This window comes from Jatropha curcas, chromosome 6 (genome assembly GCF_041381405.1).
Source record: "Jatropha curcas cultivar XTBG-Jc1 chromosome 6, XTBG_Jcur_1.0, whole genome shotgun sequence".
Taxonomy (NCBI): domain Eukaryota; kingdom Viridiplantae; phylum Streptophyta; class Magnoliopsida; order Malpighiales; family Euphorbiaceae; genus Jatropha; species Jatropha curcas.
The window spans coordinates 26714901-26733672 of NC_143156.1; the positions used below are offsets into that span (position 1 = coordinate 26714901).

The 18772-nt window shown below is 28.7% G+C and overlaps 3 protein-coding genes across 4 annotated transcripts; 1 reads left to right on the top strand and 2 right to left on the bottom strand.

Annotated features, from left to right (window-relative positions):
- Positions 1–1202: 1202 nt before the first annotated feature.
- LOC105648554 (putative 2-oxoglutarate-dependent dioxygenase SLC1) lies at positions 1203–3896 on the bottom strand. Its single transcript, XM_012234980.4, has 4 exons — positions 3516–3896; positions 3035–3282; positions 2380–2716; positions 1203–1666 (listed from the first exon to the last, which is right to left on the bottom strand). The coding sequence occupies exons 1-4, from the start codon at positions 3774–3776 to the stop codon at positions 1412–1414; spliced, it is 1101 nt and encodes a 366-aa protein (XP_012090370.1). The 5' UTR covers positions 3777–3896; the 3' UTR covers positions 1203–1411.
- A 5248-nt stretch (positions 3897–9144) lies between these two features.
- Positions 9145–10839, top strand: HB2 (hemoglobin 2). 2 transcript variants are annotated; one of them, XM_012234968.4, is made up of 4 exons: positions 9149–9307; positions 9453–9567; positions 10128–10244; positions 10345–10839. In XM_012234968.4, the coding sequence occupies exons 1-4, from the start codon at positions 9213–9215 to the stop codon at positions 10498–10500; spliced, it is 483 nt and encodes a 160-aa protein (XP_012090358.1). In that variant the 5' UTR covers positions 9149–9212; the 3' UTR covers positions 10501–10839. The 2 variants fall into 2 exon arrangements, with proteins under 2 accessions (XP_089579573.1, XP_012090358.1); XM_089723447.1 differs by lacking the exon at positions 9453–9567 and having other exon boundaries at positions 9145–9307.
- A 5431-nt stretch (positions 10840–16270) lies between these two features.
- On the bottom strand, positions 16271–17298 carry SIM (cyclin-dependent protein kinase inhibitor). The gene is given in 2 exon segments (XM_012234957.4): positions 16271–16548; positions 16550–17298. Coding segments are annotated over 2 exon segments (357 nt in total). The 5' UTR covers positions 16888–17298; the 3' UTR covers positions 16271–16529.
- Between the last annotated feature and the right edge of the window lie 1474 nt (positions 17299–18772).

Genomic DNA, 18772 nt, shown 5'->3' on the forward strand with positions numbered 1-18772 from the left:
AGTTAATAATCAAATGAAACTTAATCAATATATTAAATAATATATAAAACCATTAATAAGGTATTGGTTGAGGTGGTAAGTGACCTCAACTCTTGTAAGGGTAAGAAAATAAATTTAATTCTTAAGAAGCGCACTTTACTGGGAGGATTTTGAGAGAGATTACACTTCTCGGTTACACAATATATATATATAAAAGACTAAATCTGTGTATTAAATATTCTCATAATATCTTATTTGGAAATAATTATAAATTTGTTAGTACTTAGTAGAATATTGACAATCAAAATTGTAATACAAAATAATTCAAACTGGTCCTACCCCTTTTATTCCATAATTGTTCAAGAAATCATTTTATTTTATAATTATCATAATTTGTTGAATACTATTAATTATTTTCTTCATTTTCTTTTATCATATATAATTTTTAGGTCACTGGTAGACTTTATAAGTCTTGTTCAAAATTCATAATGTGGAAATTAAAATGCGTATAATGTTGAATCATAAATTTTTTATTTATATATTTTTAAAAAATTATAGAAGAAAAATGAATTTTAGGATTTGAATTTTCAAAATTTGAATTTGTTGATGAAAATTAAAATATTTTCAATTAAACAATTTATTATTATTTCATTTATCATGTTTAAAAAAACGTACGGTAGAGGAATGAAATAGGAGTTTCCTTTTCCTCATGATTTGTTTTAACGTAAGCTTAACAAGATAAATTAATTTATTATTTTTGTGGTTAAGCAATGGTGGAGCCAGACCCCAAAATAAAAGGCAAAATTTTTAAAAAATTGGAAAATCAAATAAAAAAAAAGGAGTAATTTTACTAGATTCAAGATTTGTTTTGCGACCACCAACCATTCAGCCACCTAAAATAGTCTAAGAGGCAAAACCTGAATGCTAGCTCTACAGAAAATTAGTTGAATAATTTTTATTGTCATAATAACTTGTTTTTACTATTTGAAATATTAAATAATTATACACACTAACGTATAGCTTATTCGTAAGTGCATTTACGATGACCTGTCAATTGATTCAAATTTAAATTTCTCTTCCACAATAATAAAAAATAATTATTAAAATAAATATATTTTAGTTGATAACTTTCTTTGACAATTAAAAAAAAGAAAAAGAAAGGAAAAACATAATTATAATACAAAACAAAGGAAGAAATAATAAAATTAAATACTTGAGAAGCATTATATTATGCAAAACAGTACATGCCATTTATTTTCCATGCAATTACATAATAAAGATTTTCTGAAGCTAAATATTTATTCTGTATCTATCACTTTCCAACAAATCAAATCTTTCCCAGCTATATACGTTATGTGTATATATATAAATATATATATGTATTGATATTAAATTTCTTCTGCTAAAAAGTCAAAATTAATGTCTAGACCTTTTATATATGGAAATGAATTTTCCTAGAATCGAGGAAGTTCTTGCTCTTGTGTTCACAAGATGTAATATACTCCATAAAACTTGCAAAGTCCGTATCCTTATAACGTCTTGGATTGTCTTCATTTATGAGTTTTGGCGACGGTCGAATTGTGCTACTAAAAGGTAAACTATGTAATGAAGCAATGGAGATTCTTGACTTTGAAGGATTTACAAGTACTCTGTGGACTACACTTTTGTATCTTCCATTGCTAAATATCTGAAAGAAAAAAGAAAAAAAAGACTATTATTTTTGTCTCATTATAATAATCTTTAACAGTAAATTGCTAATTATTATGCTTTAAAATATTACCACATGGTAAATTCAAGCGATGTTGGGATTAATTAGTGAAAGTCAATATCTTGAAGAGAGTTTTAAAATATAAACGCTTTTATTATTAAAGATATTAATCTTTCATCTAACTGTTAAATAAAAATAAAGAGGTAGTTTTAAAAGTAACCATAAAAAGGAACATGATAAGTTGTCAGCTTAAGATAAAATGCGTCAAATCACTCGTGAATTGCTCGAAATTCGATTCAAAACTCATTTCATAAACTTAACAAGTCGAGCTTGAACTTGCTTATAAAGCTCATTTAATAAATTATTCTAGAGTGGTGGAGTCAATATTTTGGGGAGGGTTTTAAGTATAAACATTTTTAGTCCTAAATAGATTAGTCGTTCGTCTAATTGTTAAACGAGTATAAAAAGATATATTTGAAGGTGCTAAAAAATTAATGCATAATTAGCTGTCAGCCAAAAGTAAAATAAGTCAAATCACTCGTGAGCTACTCGAATTCAGTTTAAAATTCATTCAATAAACTTAACAAATCGAACTTGAATAGCTAATTATAAAGATCCTTTAGTAAACTATCATGAACTCAAGCTTATATATACTTAAAATTGTAAATTAACATAAAGATTAAAGAACTAACCTCAAGATGATCACCCACATTAACAACAAATGAGTTAGGAATGGGTTCCACATTTACCCATTTCCCATGATGGTGAATTTGAAGACCCTTAACTAATTCATCTTGTAGAAGAAGTGTAAGAAAGCCATAATCAGAATGAGGTGGCATCCCAACAGTTAGCTCAGGTTCAGGGCATGAAGGGTAGCAATTCACCACCATTATTTGGCTCCCTTCTTTAAATTCTTTCAAAGAATTACCGTTTTTATCGGTCTCCATCAACCCTAAACTCTCTATCACTGCTTCCACAAGCATTAGATACAATGATTTTGTTTGCTTTGAGTAGTTAACCGCCGCTTCCCTGTTAATAATATTATAATCAACATTTGTTACAATTAAAGAAATACTCAATATATATACACATTTTATTATATGAGTAGATGAGCATAAAATAATTATAATTGAGTTTGAAATAAATTATTAGATATTAAAACAATGGTTTGATATTATTTTTTGTATTTAATATTTAATAAAAAATATATTTTTGTAAATTGTTCCATTAAGAATTTCAACATGTAAATTGTTCCATTTTTTCTGATAAATAATTTCAAATTTCAATTAAAATATTGCACGGCTTCTCTCAAAAAATGAGTCAATGGGACAAGTACAAGAGAGTGACCTTAGTCCTGAAGGGGAAGAAGGCCAAAAGGGAAGAGTTTCTGAAAGGGGATGACAATTAAGCTTCAGAAAATCTCTCCAGCAAAAGACTCTATCTTTGTTTTGGTTGAAACTGGTTCCACATCTTGCAGGTGATTGCATGTCTTTTGACATGTATTTTGATCTCTCCTCAAAAGAGAGCTCAAAAAATTTCCTTCCCATTTGAACCATGTTACCGATAGCTTCTCTTGAAATTCCATGGTTTATCAACTGCATAAGAAAACTAATAATTAGCAATAATTTACCAAGAGCAAGTTTATGTATTTGCCACCAGCAGAATACTTCACGTGATTATATTTTCAAATGAATTTTACTTGTAAGATCAAGAATTTAAAATCAAAAATTGTCAAAAATTGTCACTGTTGGAAAGATTTTAACTTGAACACCACCTTTGGCTCTCGGGTGATGAAATCAAAAAATGAAAGAATTAAAAAAAGACTAACCTGAAAAAATCCATATTCTTCACAGGCTTTGGAGAGGGAATTGAGAACTTGAACTCTATTAGGGCCATTTAATTGGGCAAAATCAAGAATGGGTAACTTGAGTTTTGGAAAACCATCTTCCTTATTTCTTGAAATAGGGCGATCTAAGATTGGCAAGATATATTTTGTAGGTACTTGTGTTATCCCTTTCTCACATAAATGCTTAACTCCTTTATGATAATCTTCTTCGTCATCATAATTAGATTGAAGTGGCACACCCATGGTAGAAGTAGAAGAGAATGTGAGTCGATAGGAATGTAAAGAGAAAGAGAAGAGGAGTGATAAGCTGATAGAGAATAATGAGAGAGAGAGGGTATATATAGGGAGTATGGAAGTGAAAAGTTTGGCGGAACACCGGCTCTGGTTTTGCAATAATAAGTCTAATGAACTGACTTTAATGGTTCTAATAATTTAATTTGAAATGGACTGAATCAAAAAAGACCATTGACTTGATTTAGTCAAAACAAGAGGCCGGTGGCCATCCAGTGAGGATATTAGCTTTCTGTATCGTTGCATGGCCCTCTCCAGCCTCTGATTTTGTATATATAAAATGGCAGGATTTAGACGTGAGAAATATAAGCCATCAATATCCTGCTAGAATATACTTAATTCAATTAATTATTTTAAAAATCACACACTTGCTAAACCACTAATAAAATCAAATTGAATAAATGGGATTGTGGAGTATTAATCATTCAATGTGCCCATGCCTTGTCTCACCTTCTTCTCTGTGGGTGAGTGTGGGCCTTTTGAGCGAAGGCTATGTCTGTCTTATTTGATAACAATAAGACATTAATTGATAGAAAGAGATGTCTGATTATCTTTGTTTTGCAAGAGAAGAAGTTATTAATAGTAATGTACTATTTCTGGACCTTTTAGAATATCTATTCAACGTATTTTGAACAATCTAGAAATTCTCAATTTCTATTTACCAACCAATTCTTCCTTCCCTTCCTTTCCTCTCGTGTGCCGATTAAGATGATCTAAACTGTTTGGCATGTGAAGATCCCTCTTTTGTCTTTTGTTTTCCATTCATTGCATGCTTTTATATATATTTATATCAATTTGTCATATCTATTTTGAGGATGAATCTCATTTTTCATGCATGGATTTTCAAGTCAGTTACTATCTTTTTTTTTCTCTTTGCTCACGTTTTTTAAAACCCATAAATTAAGTAGTGTCAACCATTTATATAATATAATCTAATAGCTATAGGTTAGGAAACACAAAATTTTAATTTCTTTTGTTTGACATTTTATAAATTATATAGCGTGGCCTTTGAAGATCATATAAATTAAAGTCTTCTTGATTTAAAAAAAAAAAAAAATTTAACAATTATCAATATGGCTCCATTGGAGATACATTAGGGCGATGTCATTGTACATGCGGTATTATATTTTAGTTTCATGTATAATAACCAGTTGCACGTATAATATTTTAGTTTCATCACCAACCACCATTTAATTTTTTAGTTGCATGTATAATAAATATTTTTCACTTGTATACAGAATTTATATTCTATAAATAATTTTTTTTATATAGTAAATTGTTATATATTCAAACACCATCTAAGTTAGAAGTTTAATGTACTGAGGGACGGAATTAAAAATCATAATTTATAAGGGGAAAGTAATCTTTGAATTTTCAAGAGAAAAAACTAAAGTTTAATAATAATTCTTTTGCGATTAAGGTGTTCATATAAGTAGAAGGTGAGCAAAATATCGATCAAACAAAAAATTTAACCCAACTGAATTCATGATTGGATTAATTTGTTCCCAAGAAGTTTTGATTGTTATTTTAAACGGTTTGAACCATAATATAGTTTATTTTCGGTTTGATTTTGCAAAGATTAATCAATTAAGTTTAAAAGTGAATCAATTTTAAAAACAATGTGAAACCAACTAAATCAAATAGTTTGATTCTAACATCAGTTTTGGTTCATATCAATTTCATTTCTAAAATTTTGATTTATTTTTTTTGCGTCTTGATTCAGTTCGACTTTAAATTGAACCAACCATTTGTACCCTCTATATAGAAAGTATCTAGCTATTGGCTTGGACTTAGATCTAAGCGTGTTGTACCTCCTTTATTATCTTTTTCTTTTATATGTTCTATTATTCAAAGTACGTAGCAATCTCGCACTTTTAATTATATCCATAAATATTTTAATGTATCAGAAAGACGTATTTACATCGATGGTAAATGTTTTAAAAATTTAGCAATGATAATTGGGGTCAACAGTATAAATAAATATAATTATTGTCAGCTACTAATTTAACTCCTTGCTTCAACCTTTACATATATATATTATTGTATATAATATAAAGTAATATGAACATTTTTAACATTAAAAAAAATGCATGTCAACTCTATAAAAGGAGAATCATTAAACAACCCCCTACTATATGAAATTTAAGTACCTATTTACTCTCACCCGCTTCAAACACTAAGCAAATGAATGTTGTATTTGCATATAATAATAATAATAATAATAATAATAATAATAATAATATCAACTCATGACCACCACATACCTGTCCCATATATGCATGCTGAGTTAATGCATCATCTAGTTGACATAAAATAAATAACAATATCTTTTTTTTATATTTATTTGTTTTGAATTTCGGATATATATATATATATATATATATATATATATATATATATATATATATATATATAATTTTTTTTTTTTTTTTTGAAATCATCCTTTTATATTATTTGACTTCATCACTTAATGGAGTGAGGTTGGAGTACTGAGACTTGATTAGCTATATATATAATCAGGTTTGTCATCAAATGTTGTATGATATACCCGATATTTTGTGGGGTCCCTCCGACATGTGGGACCCATACACATTTGAAAAGAAAAAAAAGAAAGAAGAGATTCAAATGTGTGGGATCCACACACGTTTGAACGAAGAAAAAAAATATAGGCACGTTTATTTTTTTTTAATGGAGAGTGCCAAAAAAAGAAAGAAAAGGGAAAAGTAGACGCGTGATTAACGCGTTCACTGTGTCCCCTTCTCCTTTTTATAGGAGAAGGATTTTCACTTCAAAGCGTACAAAAACAAAAGCATAAAAATACATAGAGTGTATAGAAAATTTTAGGAAAGGGTTCCTAAAATTGGGAAAGAGAGAAAAATAGTGAGGATTGAAATTTTTAGGGTTTTTTTTTTAAACACTTAGAGTACCACTATTTTTGTAATCTCTTTTGTACCTACTATTTTTAGTAGAAGAATTATTCGGAGTTTTTATCCCGTGGACGTAGCCCATAACAGTTGAAGGGTGAACCACGTAAATTTCGGTATTCTTATTTTTTCATCTGGCATTTACGGTAATTATTTAATTTTTACCGTGATTATTATTTCTGGTGGATTCGATCGTCAATATTCAATATTTAATTATTGGAGGTATATGTGATAATAGTAATTTTATTTTATTTTTACCACCGGTATTTTTTCATGGGCCCCACACGGGATTAGTTAGAATCCCAACACGATATGTTTTAATATATATATATATATATATATATATATAAGTCAAAACATAAATAAAATCTTTTTGTATTTTTTATAAAATTTTTTAGAATTTAAATTATTTCTTTACATTAGGGTGAGGCCAAAATGAAATTTTTATATATTTTTTAGTATAAAAAATATTTAAAATAATAACTAATTAAGTGAAATTATGCAGCAATTACTTAAGTGGGAAATTAAAGCAATTCTCATAATCTAGTACTCCCTTTATTCAGTTAAATTTAACATTTTTTCATTTATATAGAAATTAAGAAATTGGTTGAATTAGAAAAGAACAAAAAAGGATAATTGAGTAAATTTTTATCAATTTTCTAAACAATTAATGCTCACTTGTCGAAGATATGAGGAGACTTCAGAAAGGTTTTGTAGGTTAAACTTTTCTTAGGTCTATTATGGTGCAAGGTTTTGTACGTTATCTCTCTTTTGGGTACTCATTATCTTTCTCAGCCTTCGGAAAGAATGAACATATGGATTTTACATGATTTAGTAGAGACTTCATATCCAAATTTATCTTTGCAATTCTCAGAGCATAGCTCTCCTTTTCTCACCAGAATATTGTTTTTATTTTCTAAAGTGATAAGTTATCGGAATGGAAAGAGGTAGCCATTTTGAAATTTCAAAATGTGGCCTTTGATTATAGAATTTTTTTTTTTTTTTGGTAAATCACCTTGCATCCGACACAGTTGACTTACTCAAATTTGGTTTTTGTAGAGGCCCATTATGGGAAAGACCCTCTTAACTCAATTTTTTCTATTCATAATATAAAATTCGAATCTTGAACATTGCTTAAGAAATCCAGCCGTTCATTCTATTGGATCAACTGTTAATCGGTTATAGATATTTTTTTTATCATGCATTCCATTTGCAAGACAATAACAACCAGAAATATTGTGGAGAATTTTAGTTTTGTTATTACATAATTTATAATTAATATAATAATGAATGAAAAATATCTAAGACGGAGAAATGATGGACTTGGACCAACAATTATAGCAATTTCTATATTGAAACCCCTTTGGTGTTAGGTTTAGAGGGTTTGAAAGTGTTGAGCCCATTTTATAAACTATTTTCATGGGCTTGGGTTAGTTAATTAGATGGAAAGTGGTTAGATCTATTGATATGGATTTAACTTGGAAATTTCATCTTTTTTTATTCATTCAGCAGCGAACGAGCCGAAATATAACGGTAGACTATATAATAAGAATAAACTTTCTCTTGATTCTCTAAATTAGTGAAAATTGATAGTCAACTGATCTATTGGTATGGGTTCCTTGGCCTCAGCTTGTGTCTAAGAATTAGTGTTTTTTTCTATCTTTCTTTGGGGTTTTATTGTTTCTATTGTATTCAAAAATATTGCATAATCCATAATATAATGCAATTAATTATATTTTCAATGTAAATATTGCATTATTAATTACAGTTAAGGCTCTTTATTCTTTTTTGTAGAACTTTATCCTATTTGGGGCGTAATTACAGTTAATGCTCTTTATTCCTTCCTGTAAATGCGTTTAGCGAGGATTGAACCCGAAAACTCTTCTCGTATACCCAGTCACAAACCGTAGATATTGCACTAATATTTATAATTACATAAAACTATATTCTATTATGATTTACTAAATATAATTTTAGGGCAAAAGAATAAACAATATGTTATTAAACTTTGTGAATTAAGTGTGTTCTCATTGATTTTCTTACATTTAGTAAAAAATATAAAAAGTTAGAAATCTTGAATTCTGAGTTATTTTCGCGTGGATTTAGCCTCCTATGTGTCAAAAGAAAGCATGAGTTGGAACTTTTCCTTTTCATTGTCGTTTACGAATACGAGCGAAAGTTTTCTATAGTCGTGTAATATCTCAAACTAAAAGCCCAATGTAAGGCCGGGCTCTTAGGATTATGTTTCTTTTTTCCTTTCGAGGAAAGTGTGGCCCAAAAAAATAAAAAAAAAAATATTAGCATGAGATTCGAATTGATCCGCTTCCATGAATATTTGTCTATTTTCATAATAAATTTATTTTTGAGGAGCAATTGCCATCCCTCTCTATATATATCCAGTCCACTACCTTATCTTTTTGAAGCATACAAAGCAAAGAGCCTGGAGAGAGAGAGAGAGAGAGAGATGGGTTTCAATGAGAAGCAAGAAGCTTTGGTAAAGGAATCATGGGAAGTCATGAAGCAAAACATTCCTCAGCACAGCCTTCGGTTCTTCAGCAGGTAAATTTTTATTTTTATTTTTTTATAATTAATTAAATTTCAAGAAGATGTAAAATATATATTATTTAGCTATTTTGAGATAGATATAAGTAATGATTTTTTTTTTATATATATAATGAAATTAAAAAAAAAAAAAAACCTGCAGTATTTTAGAGATAGCACCTCCTGCAAAGGATATGTTCTCCTTTCTCAAAGACTCTGATGAGATTCCTCAGAATAATCCTAAGCTCAAAGTTCATGCTGTTAAGGTTTTCAAAATGGTCAGTCTTTTAACATTTTTTTCCATTCTTTTTCAAATTTTCATCCAACTGAATAATCTGAATTGAGTTAATTAGTTATACAAGAATTTCAATAAATTGTAAAAATTAAAAATATTTTAGGAGCTTTAGAGACTAATTTACGTATTAAACAATTGCTAATTGATTCAGTATAGACTATACTATTTAAAAGATGCTTGATCGCGTATTAATTGATCATAAAGTGCATATGCTATATCATATTTAATAAGATATGTATTTTTTTGAAGAAAATGATTCATATTTTTTTTTTAAATAAAAAAACTTATCACTATGAAAAATCATCCATGTGAGGCTGACATTATAAGACTTAAAAATTATTAGATTTTTCTTTGTTTTCTCCATTTACTTATATATATTGGGTATGTACACTTGATAAATTTAATAATAGCAATCAAACATAATTACGAGTATGCATTTTTATTTGACCTAATTTGAAAAAAACAAACATACAATTTAGATTTCTTATTAAAAATTATATATAATCATGTGAGTCAGCAATGACATTTTCTCCCTTTAAATAGACATGTGAGTCAGCAATTCAACTCCGGGAGAAGGGTGAGGTAGTGGTGGCTGATACTACTCTCAAATATTTAGGTTCAGTCCATCTCCAGAAAGGAGTTCTTGACCCTCATTTTGAGGTACTTAACTTGTATATAATCAATTTTTCTTATTAAAAATTATTAGTATTAGGTTTTGAATTTCTTTTATTATTATTATTATTATTATTATTATTATTAGGTAGTGAAAGAAGCACTGTTGAGGACAGTTAAAGAGGCTGTTGGAGAGAAATGGAGTGAGGAGATGGCTTCTGCTTGGTCTGAAGCCTATAATCAATTAGCTGCAGCCATAAAGGCTGAGATGAAAGAAGTTGCTCCTGCAACTGAGAAATCTTGAAACTTAATTTCATTATTCATAATTTATTTGGATATTTCATCTTATTTATTCTTAATAATTATGGCAAGAGAGAGTTGGTTTTGTGATTGTTATGATTGTTGAGATTAAGAAGCGGTTGCTCCCATATCCCAGCAGCCATGGGTTTCTGCATTTCGAAAATGTTTCTGCTTGTCTGTCAAGGATACATGATAAAATTGTTAAATTAGGAATGGGCCATAGAATGGCTTGGGACATTTATTTATCATTGTCTAAGTTGAGTAGCCCAAATATTACATAATGGGCCTCTCATTATAAAACTAGTTGCTGATGCCTCGAAAGCTAGCTTTCTTTTACTGGAAACGTTGAGCAGTTGATCTAACTTTTTGAATTTAGATAGAATGGTTCTTTACTTTCCTGTGAAATGTTTAATTAAGAAAAATGAATTAACTTATCACACAAAAATTAATTTTAATTTAAAACATGAACTTGTCAAATTAAACATTTCCATTCTACATCATAAATTGTTCTTTTGACTAATTCAATATCAATCCAATAATTTAAAAACATAACATATTCGTTTCAACATAAATAATTGAATGCAAATAGTTGAAAATATGAATTTAATAAAAAGGTAATTTTCCTCCCACTAAAGTGCATTTCTCAAGAAACAAATTTATGTTCTTATTTTTATAGGGGTTCAGATTGCTTACCGTCTAGACCAATCCCTTATCGATGAAAAGCCAAGTATTTTAATTTTTAAATATAAAATTGGAAGTGGATAGATGGTGGGATGATGATCCCTACATGCTAGCATAGAAGCAGACACTATTAAACCAAATCAATTATAGGATGGAGATTGGAGACCCAAAACTTTGACATGCAATGATCTTGCAAGTACGATTTCTTTTTATCCTCCAAATTCTATTATTCATATGTCATGCAACCAAAGATTTTCTTCTTGGCCTGTCTTGTTTCCTTTCCTCTTAATTAATTTATTACATTCCTTGCACTTTCCTCATCTTATAGAACATCTCCTAGTGTTGGGATTATACTAATTAAAAAGCTCAAATTAATAATTAATTATAAGGCTATAATATACTATGAGAATGGTTTAATTAAGTAGTAATTGCATTTGCTTTTTAGACTAATTTTTTTAAAATTTCTGTCTATTCTGGTTTTTTTATTTATTTTTTATATGCACCCAACCAATAATTGATTGTCATTTGAAAAAACTATCACTTTTTATTACTATTTTATCCATTTTTTCCCAATTGAAAAAATACTCCTACTTTTTTATTCATGCCAATTGTCATTATTAGATTTGTAGCTGTATACACTCGGTATAAGTAAGGTTTTTTTTTTTCTCCATACTATATATAATTTTTGCTAATTCTGGTTATTAAATTCTCGGAATATATACGTACAATCAATATAAATAAAATTTTTTCTGTAATATATTAAATTTTGAATTTAATTTTCGTGATTAACGGTGAAGGATAAGTTTCGATATATATAACTTCAACTTTGTGATGCGCCCTTGAATTCATTAGAGAAGGGGATGTAATTTCGATAAACACGCAAAATGCTTGAATTTTTTGTACCAATCAAAAAATAAATATAAATTATATATATAAAAAAATCTATTATCATGATTAATTTTCTGTTCTTATGATATTTGAGAAAAGTGTTTTGAGTGTTCAATCAAAATAGTGGCAATACAGTAAGTTTTACATCTTAGGTTAATTCATGATTGCTTGATGAGCTTTTTGTCTTAAGAAGTATCTACCAAATAACAACATTGGTAAAGTGAGCATCTCGAAGTCCGAGAAATGGGATTCTGAATACCAGAAACACACTTGATGAGTCACAACAGATTTTGACAGATAACGTTCTCGTCTTACCTCATAAGACAAAAGGGATGCGTTTCAGTGACAAAATGATGGATTTTGGGATCTCTTTTCTTCCACTTTTTTCAGATTTTCTTTTCCACATCGTCCCCTTTTCCCATCGTTTTTCTCTTTTCTTTTCTTTCGGCAATAAAGACTGCAAAAACATACCCATATGCGCAATGTAGAATGTGATATTATTCAGCCTTAACACTGCGTTTTTGGACGTTAGGCTTTTCCTTTTTAATTTTACGAATATAATATTAAAATGCCAAGCAATAAATTGACCATCTAAACCGATTGGATCAACACAAATAAGCTGCATTTTCAGTTCATAAAGTGACCATTTAACTAAAGAAAATAGATAAGTGTAAATGAATTGCATTCTCATACGAATTTTACTTGCGTTTTTAGAAAAACTTTATATATAATGTGTTCATTTAATTAAATAGGATAGATAAATGGAAATAAACTGCATTTCCAGGTGAAGTTTATCTATAAAGTGATCATTTTACTCAAAAATGATAGATTAATGGAAATAAATTGCATTTTAAACGAATTTTATTTGTATTTTAAGAAAAGCTTTATATATAATGTGTTCATTTAACTAAATAGGATAGATAAATGGAAATAAACTGCATTTGCACACAAATTTTACCTATAAAATGATCATTTAACTAAAAGAGATGGATTAGTGGAAATGAACTATATTTCTAGATAAACTTTACTTGTAAGATTAAGGAATTCAAAATCTGAAATCGTATCGGTGGGGTAACTTTATATAAATTATAGCACACTCTACCATAGTGTGAAAACACATGCAAATCAAATAAATAAAGTGATGATTTAATTTATAATATGGAGTAGGAAATATGCTAAAGAAAGATGTGATAATTAATACGAAGGACAGACCGTTTTTCTTTTTCATGATCTTATTCTCGTTCAAGATAGCTACACCAAGTATAAAAAGATTCTCCTTTTTGGTTGTCTAGACTTTAGAGCATAAGCATATATAGACCATATGGTAAAATATTAAAAATTGACAAATAAAATAATAAGTTGTTGGTGCTAGATTCCACTCATTTATGAACTTTGATTCTGATGCATCTAAACGTTTTGTCTTCAGATTGGAAAAATAAATTTGATGTGATGCATCTAAAAAATAAATTTATTTTACAAAATAATGTAAATTTTTTTTATTTAATTACATTAATTTTTTTTAAAAAAAAAATCTCTAATTTTGAAGTCTGGCTTCGCTTCTAATTATAGTGGTTTGCTTCATTTTAAATTTATAATTATATCATGCATAATATATGCTAATTTACTCTACATTAATGAATAATATATATTTAACTTTTTGATTTGACAACATGCTTTTTAATTAAAAAAAAAATAATTAAGATCTAGATGCTTTTCAATTTATTCCGTCAAAAAAACAAAATGGAAACAAAAGAGTAACTTAAGTTTTAAGCTCTCTCAAAAGCTTCACTTTTTCTTGATTAATTAATAATCAATGTCATAGAATTGAATAATTAAAACTAAGATCTAATCTATAATTCCTGTTCATGGCATCAATTATAACACGTAAAGGTCAAGGCAGCCAGCCACTATACGTATACATACATACACATGTATAATCAATTATTCCATGCTTTGAACCTAAGCTTGCATGGCATGGCATGGCCATGTGAGTTGGTTGAGAGCAACAGTGGCAAATAGGAGCGGACATTTTCATATGATGATTTATTTGTGGAATATTAGGCTTCTTCTTAATAATTAATTGTCTAGCCAATGTTGGAAATGGGTCATCTTTAGATGTAACTTTGCCCCCATAATTTAAATTTTGTACATCACCAATTACTTGCATTTCGATACTAATTTTTAGAAAATGATAATACAATTAATTCCATCCACATAATATTATAATGGCTAATAATTCTACTTTTTAATTAAGTATTTTTTTCTTATATATATTATTATATGCCTTTCATGTTGACCAATCAAAAAATATATAATCCATTCCACATGAAAGTTGTAATTAAAATGAATCCAAAAGTAGAATTTTAGGTAACTTATATATTATATATAAATTTAGGAGACAATTAGACGTTATTGCTAAATATAATTTTATTATATTACTGCAAAACATTCGTCAGTAAATACCAGTTGCCAGAAATGGGATGGACATGGCGGTGAAGGTTAGAGAGGTATCAGGCAAAAAGCCAAAATTTTGAGATAATAATAATAATAATATATATATTTAAGATAAGATTAGTATTTGATAATTTTTCCAACAACTTGACATTTAACTTTCCACCTAATATGAAAGCTATCTTCAGAAGCATTACTACGGTAGATTGAGATGCTTCTTAATTTCAATTCATGTGAACTTTTGTTGTTATGGATTTTTTTAGATGAAATTCCTTTTTTTTTTTTTTTTTTTTTTTTTTGGAGTATGGTAGTGATGAGCAAATTTATTAGTTGTGGATAATTAATTAGTTTTATTTTTTGTTTATAATTTTAAGTGTATTTTTTCGCAATGACTTCCTACATTCATTAATATTATTGGAAGACCCTCGAAAAAAATCAAATGATGGTTAATGAGAAAAAAAAATATTATTCTTATCAATTCAACTAATTCCATCGGATAAGGCATTGTTTTCTAACTTGTTACGATATAAGACATGTACATGTACAAACAATTTTAGTTGAGATATGACAAGATAGAATTAGCTATGTGTATGATCATGGTTTGAAAAGTGAGATGCTAAATTCTTATTTCTAGATGTGGATTGAGTTTCCTTTTCCATATTTCCTCACCAAATGTTTTTTTTTATCTTTTAAACTTTACTCACCAAATATTCAATTATCTATTTATTTTTTTTAATTTATTAAAAACCAATAGATCGAAATAATACTGCCGCCTATACTATAAGAGTACAGAGTAGTCCCCCACTTAATTTAATAAAATTTCTATAGTGAAAAAGACTTGAACTCAAGACTTCTTATTCCTCATAAAAGATCATTTATTTATTTAGTTTTATTGGGACCATATATATAATTTGACATATAGGTCATTAAGTGTATACAAATGAAATGCAAATGATCCCTTACCCAAGTGGTAAGGGTGATACCCAAATTCGATTCCTGATAATATAATATTTAATTCTTTCTTTTTAATGAATTGTATTGTTCTCAATGGATTTTATGGATTTTATATATTTTAATGGACTTTTAAATTGGTGTAACTACTTACGAATAATCTAGAGTATATAAAAATTCATTTGTATATAATATTAAATGAATAAAAAAGAAAAGCATATACAATTAATTTTGTTCGAAGGGACACATAATATTGTCAAATCATGATAAAAGACAAAAAGACATCACACATTCAACATTAGAAGCCATGACACACCACATTGCCTAATTTTGTGCTTATTGATAACTACAAACCCTTCTCTCTCTCTCTCTCTCTCTCTCTCTCATGCACATAAACGCAAATCATTTTAATGTTTAATTACTAATCCCAAAGCCGTGTAAAGCACTCAAAGCTAACATGTCAAACCATCTTAACAATAGTTAACTTAAGAACTAATAATAGTAATTTATTCTAAAATGACAAGATTGTGAATAACAAGACAAGCTACCAACCTCATCTACCATATCCTCATCTCCCTCAGCAAATCCTAGTTTTAGTCTCCTCATTGATTAAATATAATCACAATTAATTAAAACTATAATTGCACCTATACACCATACAAATTCATTAAATTCAAAACAATTACAATTACCCAAAATTCAATATCAAAAACAAATGCAAGAAATAAATTCTGGGTATATATCTAATTATTTGAATGGATTCAAATAATTCAGATTAATAAAACAATTATTAGATCGATCCATACAATCTGAAATTAAATTTCTGATATATCACAAAAAGAGAGAGAGAGAGAGAGAGAGAGAGAGAGAGAGAGAGACTGTATGCAGCTGCATACCTATAACAACATGTCTTGGCAGTTAAGCGTGTAATACATACATTTCCTTTTTTTAATGAACCATATTTCTTACAGAGCAATATCATCATAGCTTAAATTTAGAGTGGCAAACGAAAAAGGAAGGAGGAGAAGAAGAAGAAGTAAAAGGTAATTATATGCTGCCGTTTCATTTACAAGGGCATGCACCGTCTCTTTGGAGCAACCGAATCAAAACTTGACCGAAACAAAGATTCCACTTCTTGACTCTTCACGATCTGAAAGAAATCAAATTCTGATAACTTTCTTTTACAAGAAGGCATCCTTCTCGGTTTCCTTGGCGCCGGTGGACAAGATAAAACGGCAGGAATCTTGTGTTCCTCAGATGTCGGAGTTCGACATCCGTCATCACAGTCACTATCGCGGTTTCCATTTTCTCTTCGAATTTCGACGTCGTCGGATCCACTGCAAGATTGTAGGGTTTCAACCTTCGTAGAAGGAACTTGAATTCTCGGCGAACCTTGGCGTAATTCAAGATCAGCAGACATTATCAAGAATCAAGAACCAAGAAACAAGAAACAAGAATAAAAAATCAAGAACCAAGAACCAAGAAACAAGAAACAAGAAACAAGAATCAAGAATCAAGAATAAAAAAAAAGAGAGAGGGAGAGGGATGGGAAGGAAAAAAAAAAATATATGGTGTGTAAAGATTTGTAGGTATTTATGTGTAAGGAAGACAAAAGAGAAGATGAAGGCGTGTTTGGCAAGGTAAGAGAGAGGGGTTTGTTGGATACTTTTTTTTTTTTTTCCTCCTTGTATTCTTGCAATTGTATCTGGTAAGGAAAATGACATGGATGTATTAGTCTGAAAGGAAAAGGAAAATTGAGTAGAGAAGAGAAGAGTAACAGAGAATATAAATATATAAGGTTTTAATTTGTTTTCCTTTTTGTGAATTGCTGAGTTGGGAATTTATAAGCTTTTTTTTAGCTAAGCTCACATGACACTTGGCAAAGCAATTGGTTAAGATCTAGCTCTAGTTATATGCTTTTTTTTCAGAAATGCAGATTTGGAGGCATGTTACTGTCAAATATTTGCTTTTTAATTAATTATTATTATTAAGAAAAATATAATTAAGAAATTTCCTTAGTAATTATATATTATTATAAATAATTTTTTGATAATAAAGAGCGGTAGTATCTGCTAAAGTTTTTAATATACAGCTCATCAACTGGCTAAAACACCTTGGTTGCTTTTTGCTTAAGTGTGTCTTGTGAGCTAAAAGTTAATCATCCAACTAAGCAATCTTTTTTTATACTATAGTTTTTTTTTTTTTTAGAATGTAAATTAATTATTTTTTTTATATAGTGAAATATAATTTTTTCATAAATGTATATAATATCTCATCAACCATTTTCATTAAGAAATTTATAACCCATTTATTTTTTGTCAGAAAATAACCTCCCATTAGTAATTTTACCATTACTCTCACACACTTTTCCCCCTTTGTTAGTTAGCTATATTTAAGTGGCATGATTACCTTCTTATTTTAGCCATTTCATTTCATTTGCAATTAAAAATTTTCAGATTTAGTAGAAATATAAACTTAATTTTGCAATATCACTCTATGTATACAATTTTATTATAATTAATTTTGATCCTCGACGATTTATAATTCGAAAAACTTATTTTTATTTTGAAAACAATGAGCTAATGCCGCATCATCAAAATATGACCATTCTACTCCCTATATATGAAGTCGTGTTAATTTAATTTCAAATTGTTAGACCTGAAAAATTGAATTTGTTTGCTATAAAAGAACAATTACAGAAGCAAGAAGAAGTCACAATTAGAAAGTACACGTGTGACCTGTGGAAGGTTGAGAAAATTGAAGTGGGTTAAGTATGTTGGTTAAAGAGAAGGTAAGATTGTTGACAGGCCACGTGTCAGTGCTGGCTCGTCAATGATAAGTTAAGTTCAAAGACAGAGACACATAGGATAATAGTATTTTTTTTTTTTTTCAAAAAAAAAAAAAATTTCCGGATCTGATTTCCGGTTTCATGGACTAGTTCTACTTTTTCTAGATTCATATTCTGAACGTGACGTTTACGACGTTATTGGCAAAAAGAAGATAACTGTATTGATGGTAAATTACTGCTCCACGCGCTGCTTTCAACTGTGCAAGACATTCGCTTAAATATCTTCCATAATTTCTGTAAAAAATTATTAATTATTATTGGAGTAGCTAGATCTCAATCCTCTTGTATATTCTTGTCCGATAGGCTTGCAAGTGGAGTAGAATCACTCTCTATTAGCATATATTCGTGTCGAGTAGAACTTCAAATGGAGTAAAGCACTCTCTTTCAAATTAAAAAATGGTAAATTTATTGAAGTAGTTATCTCAATCGTCTTATATATTGGCGTGTATATTCATAT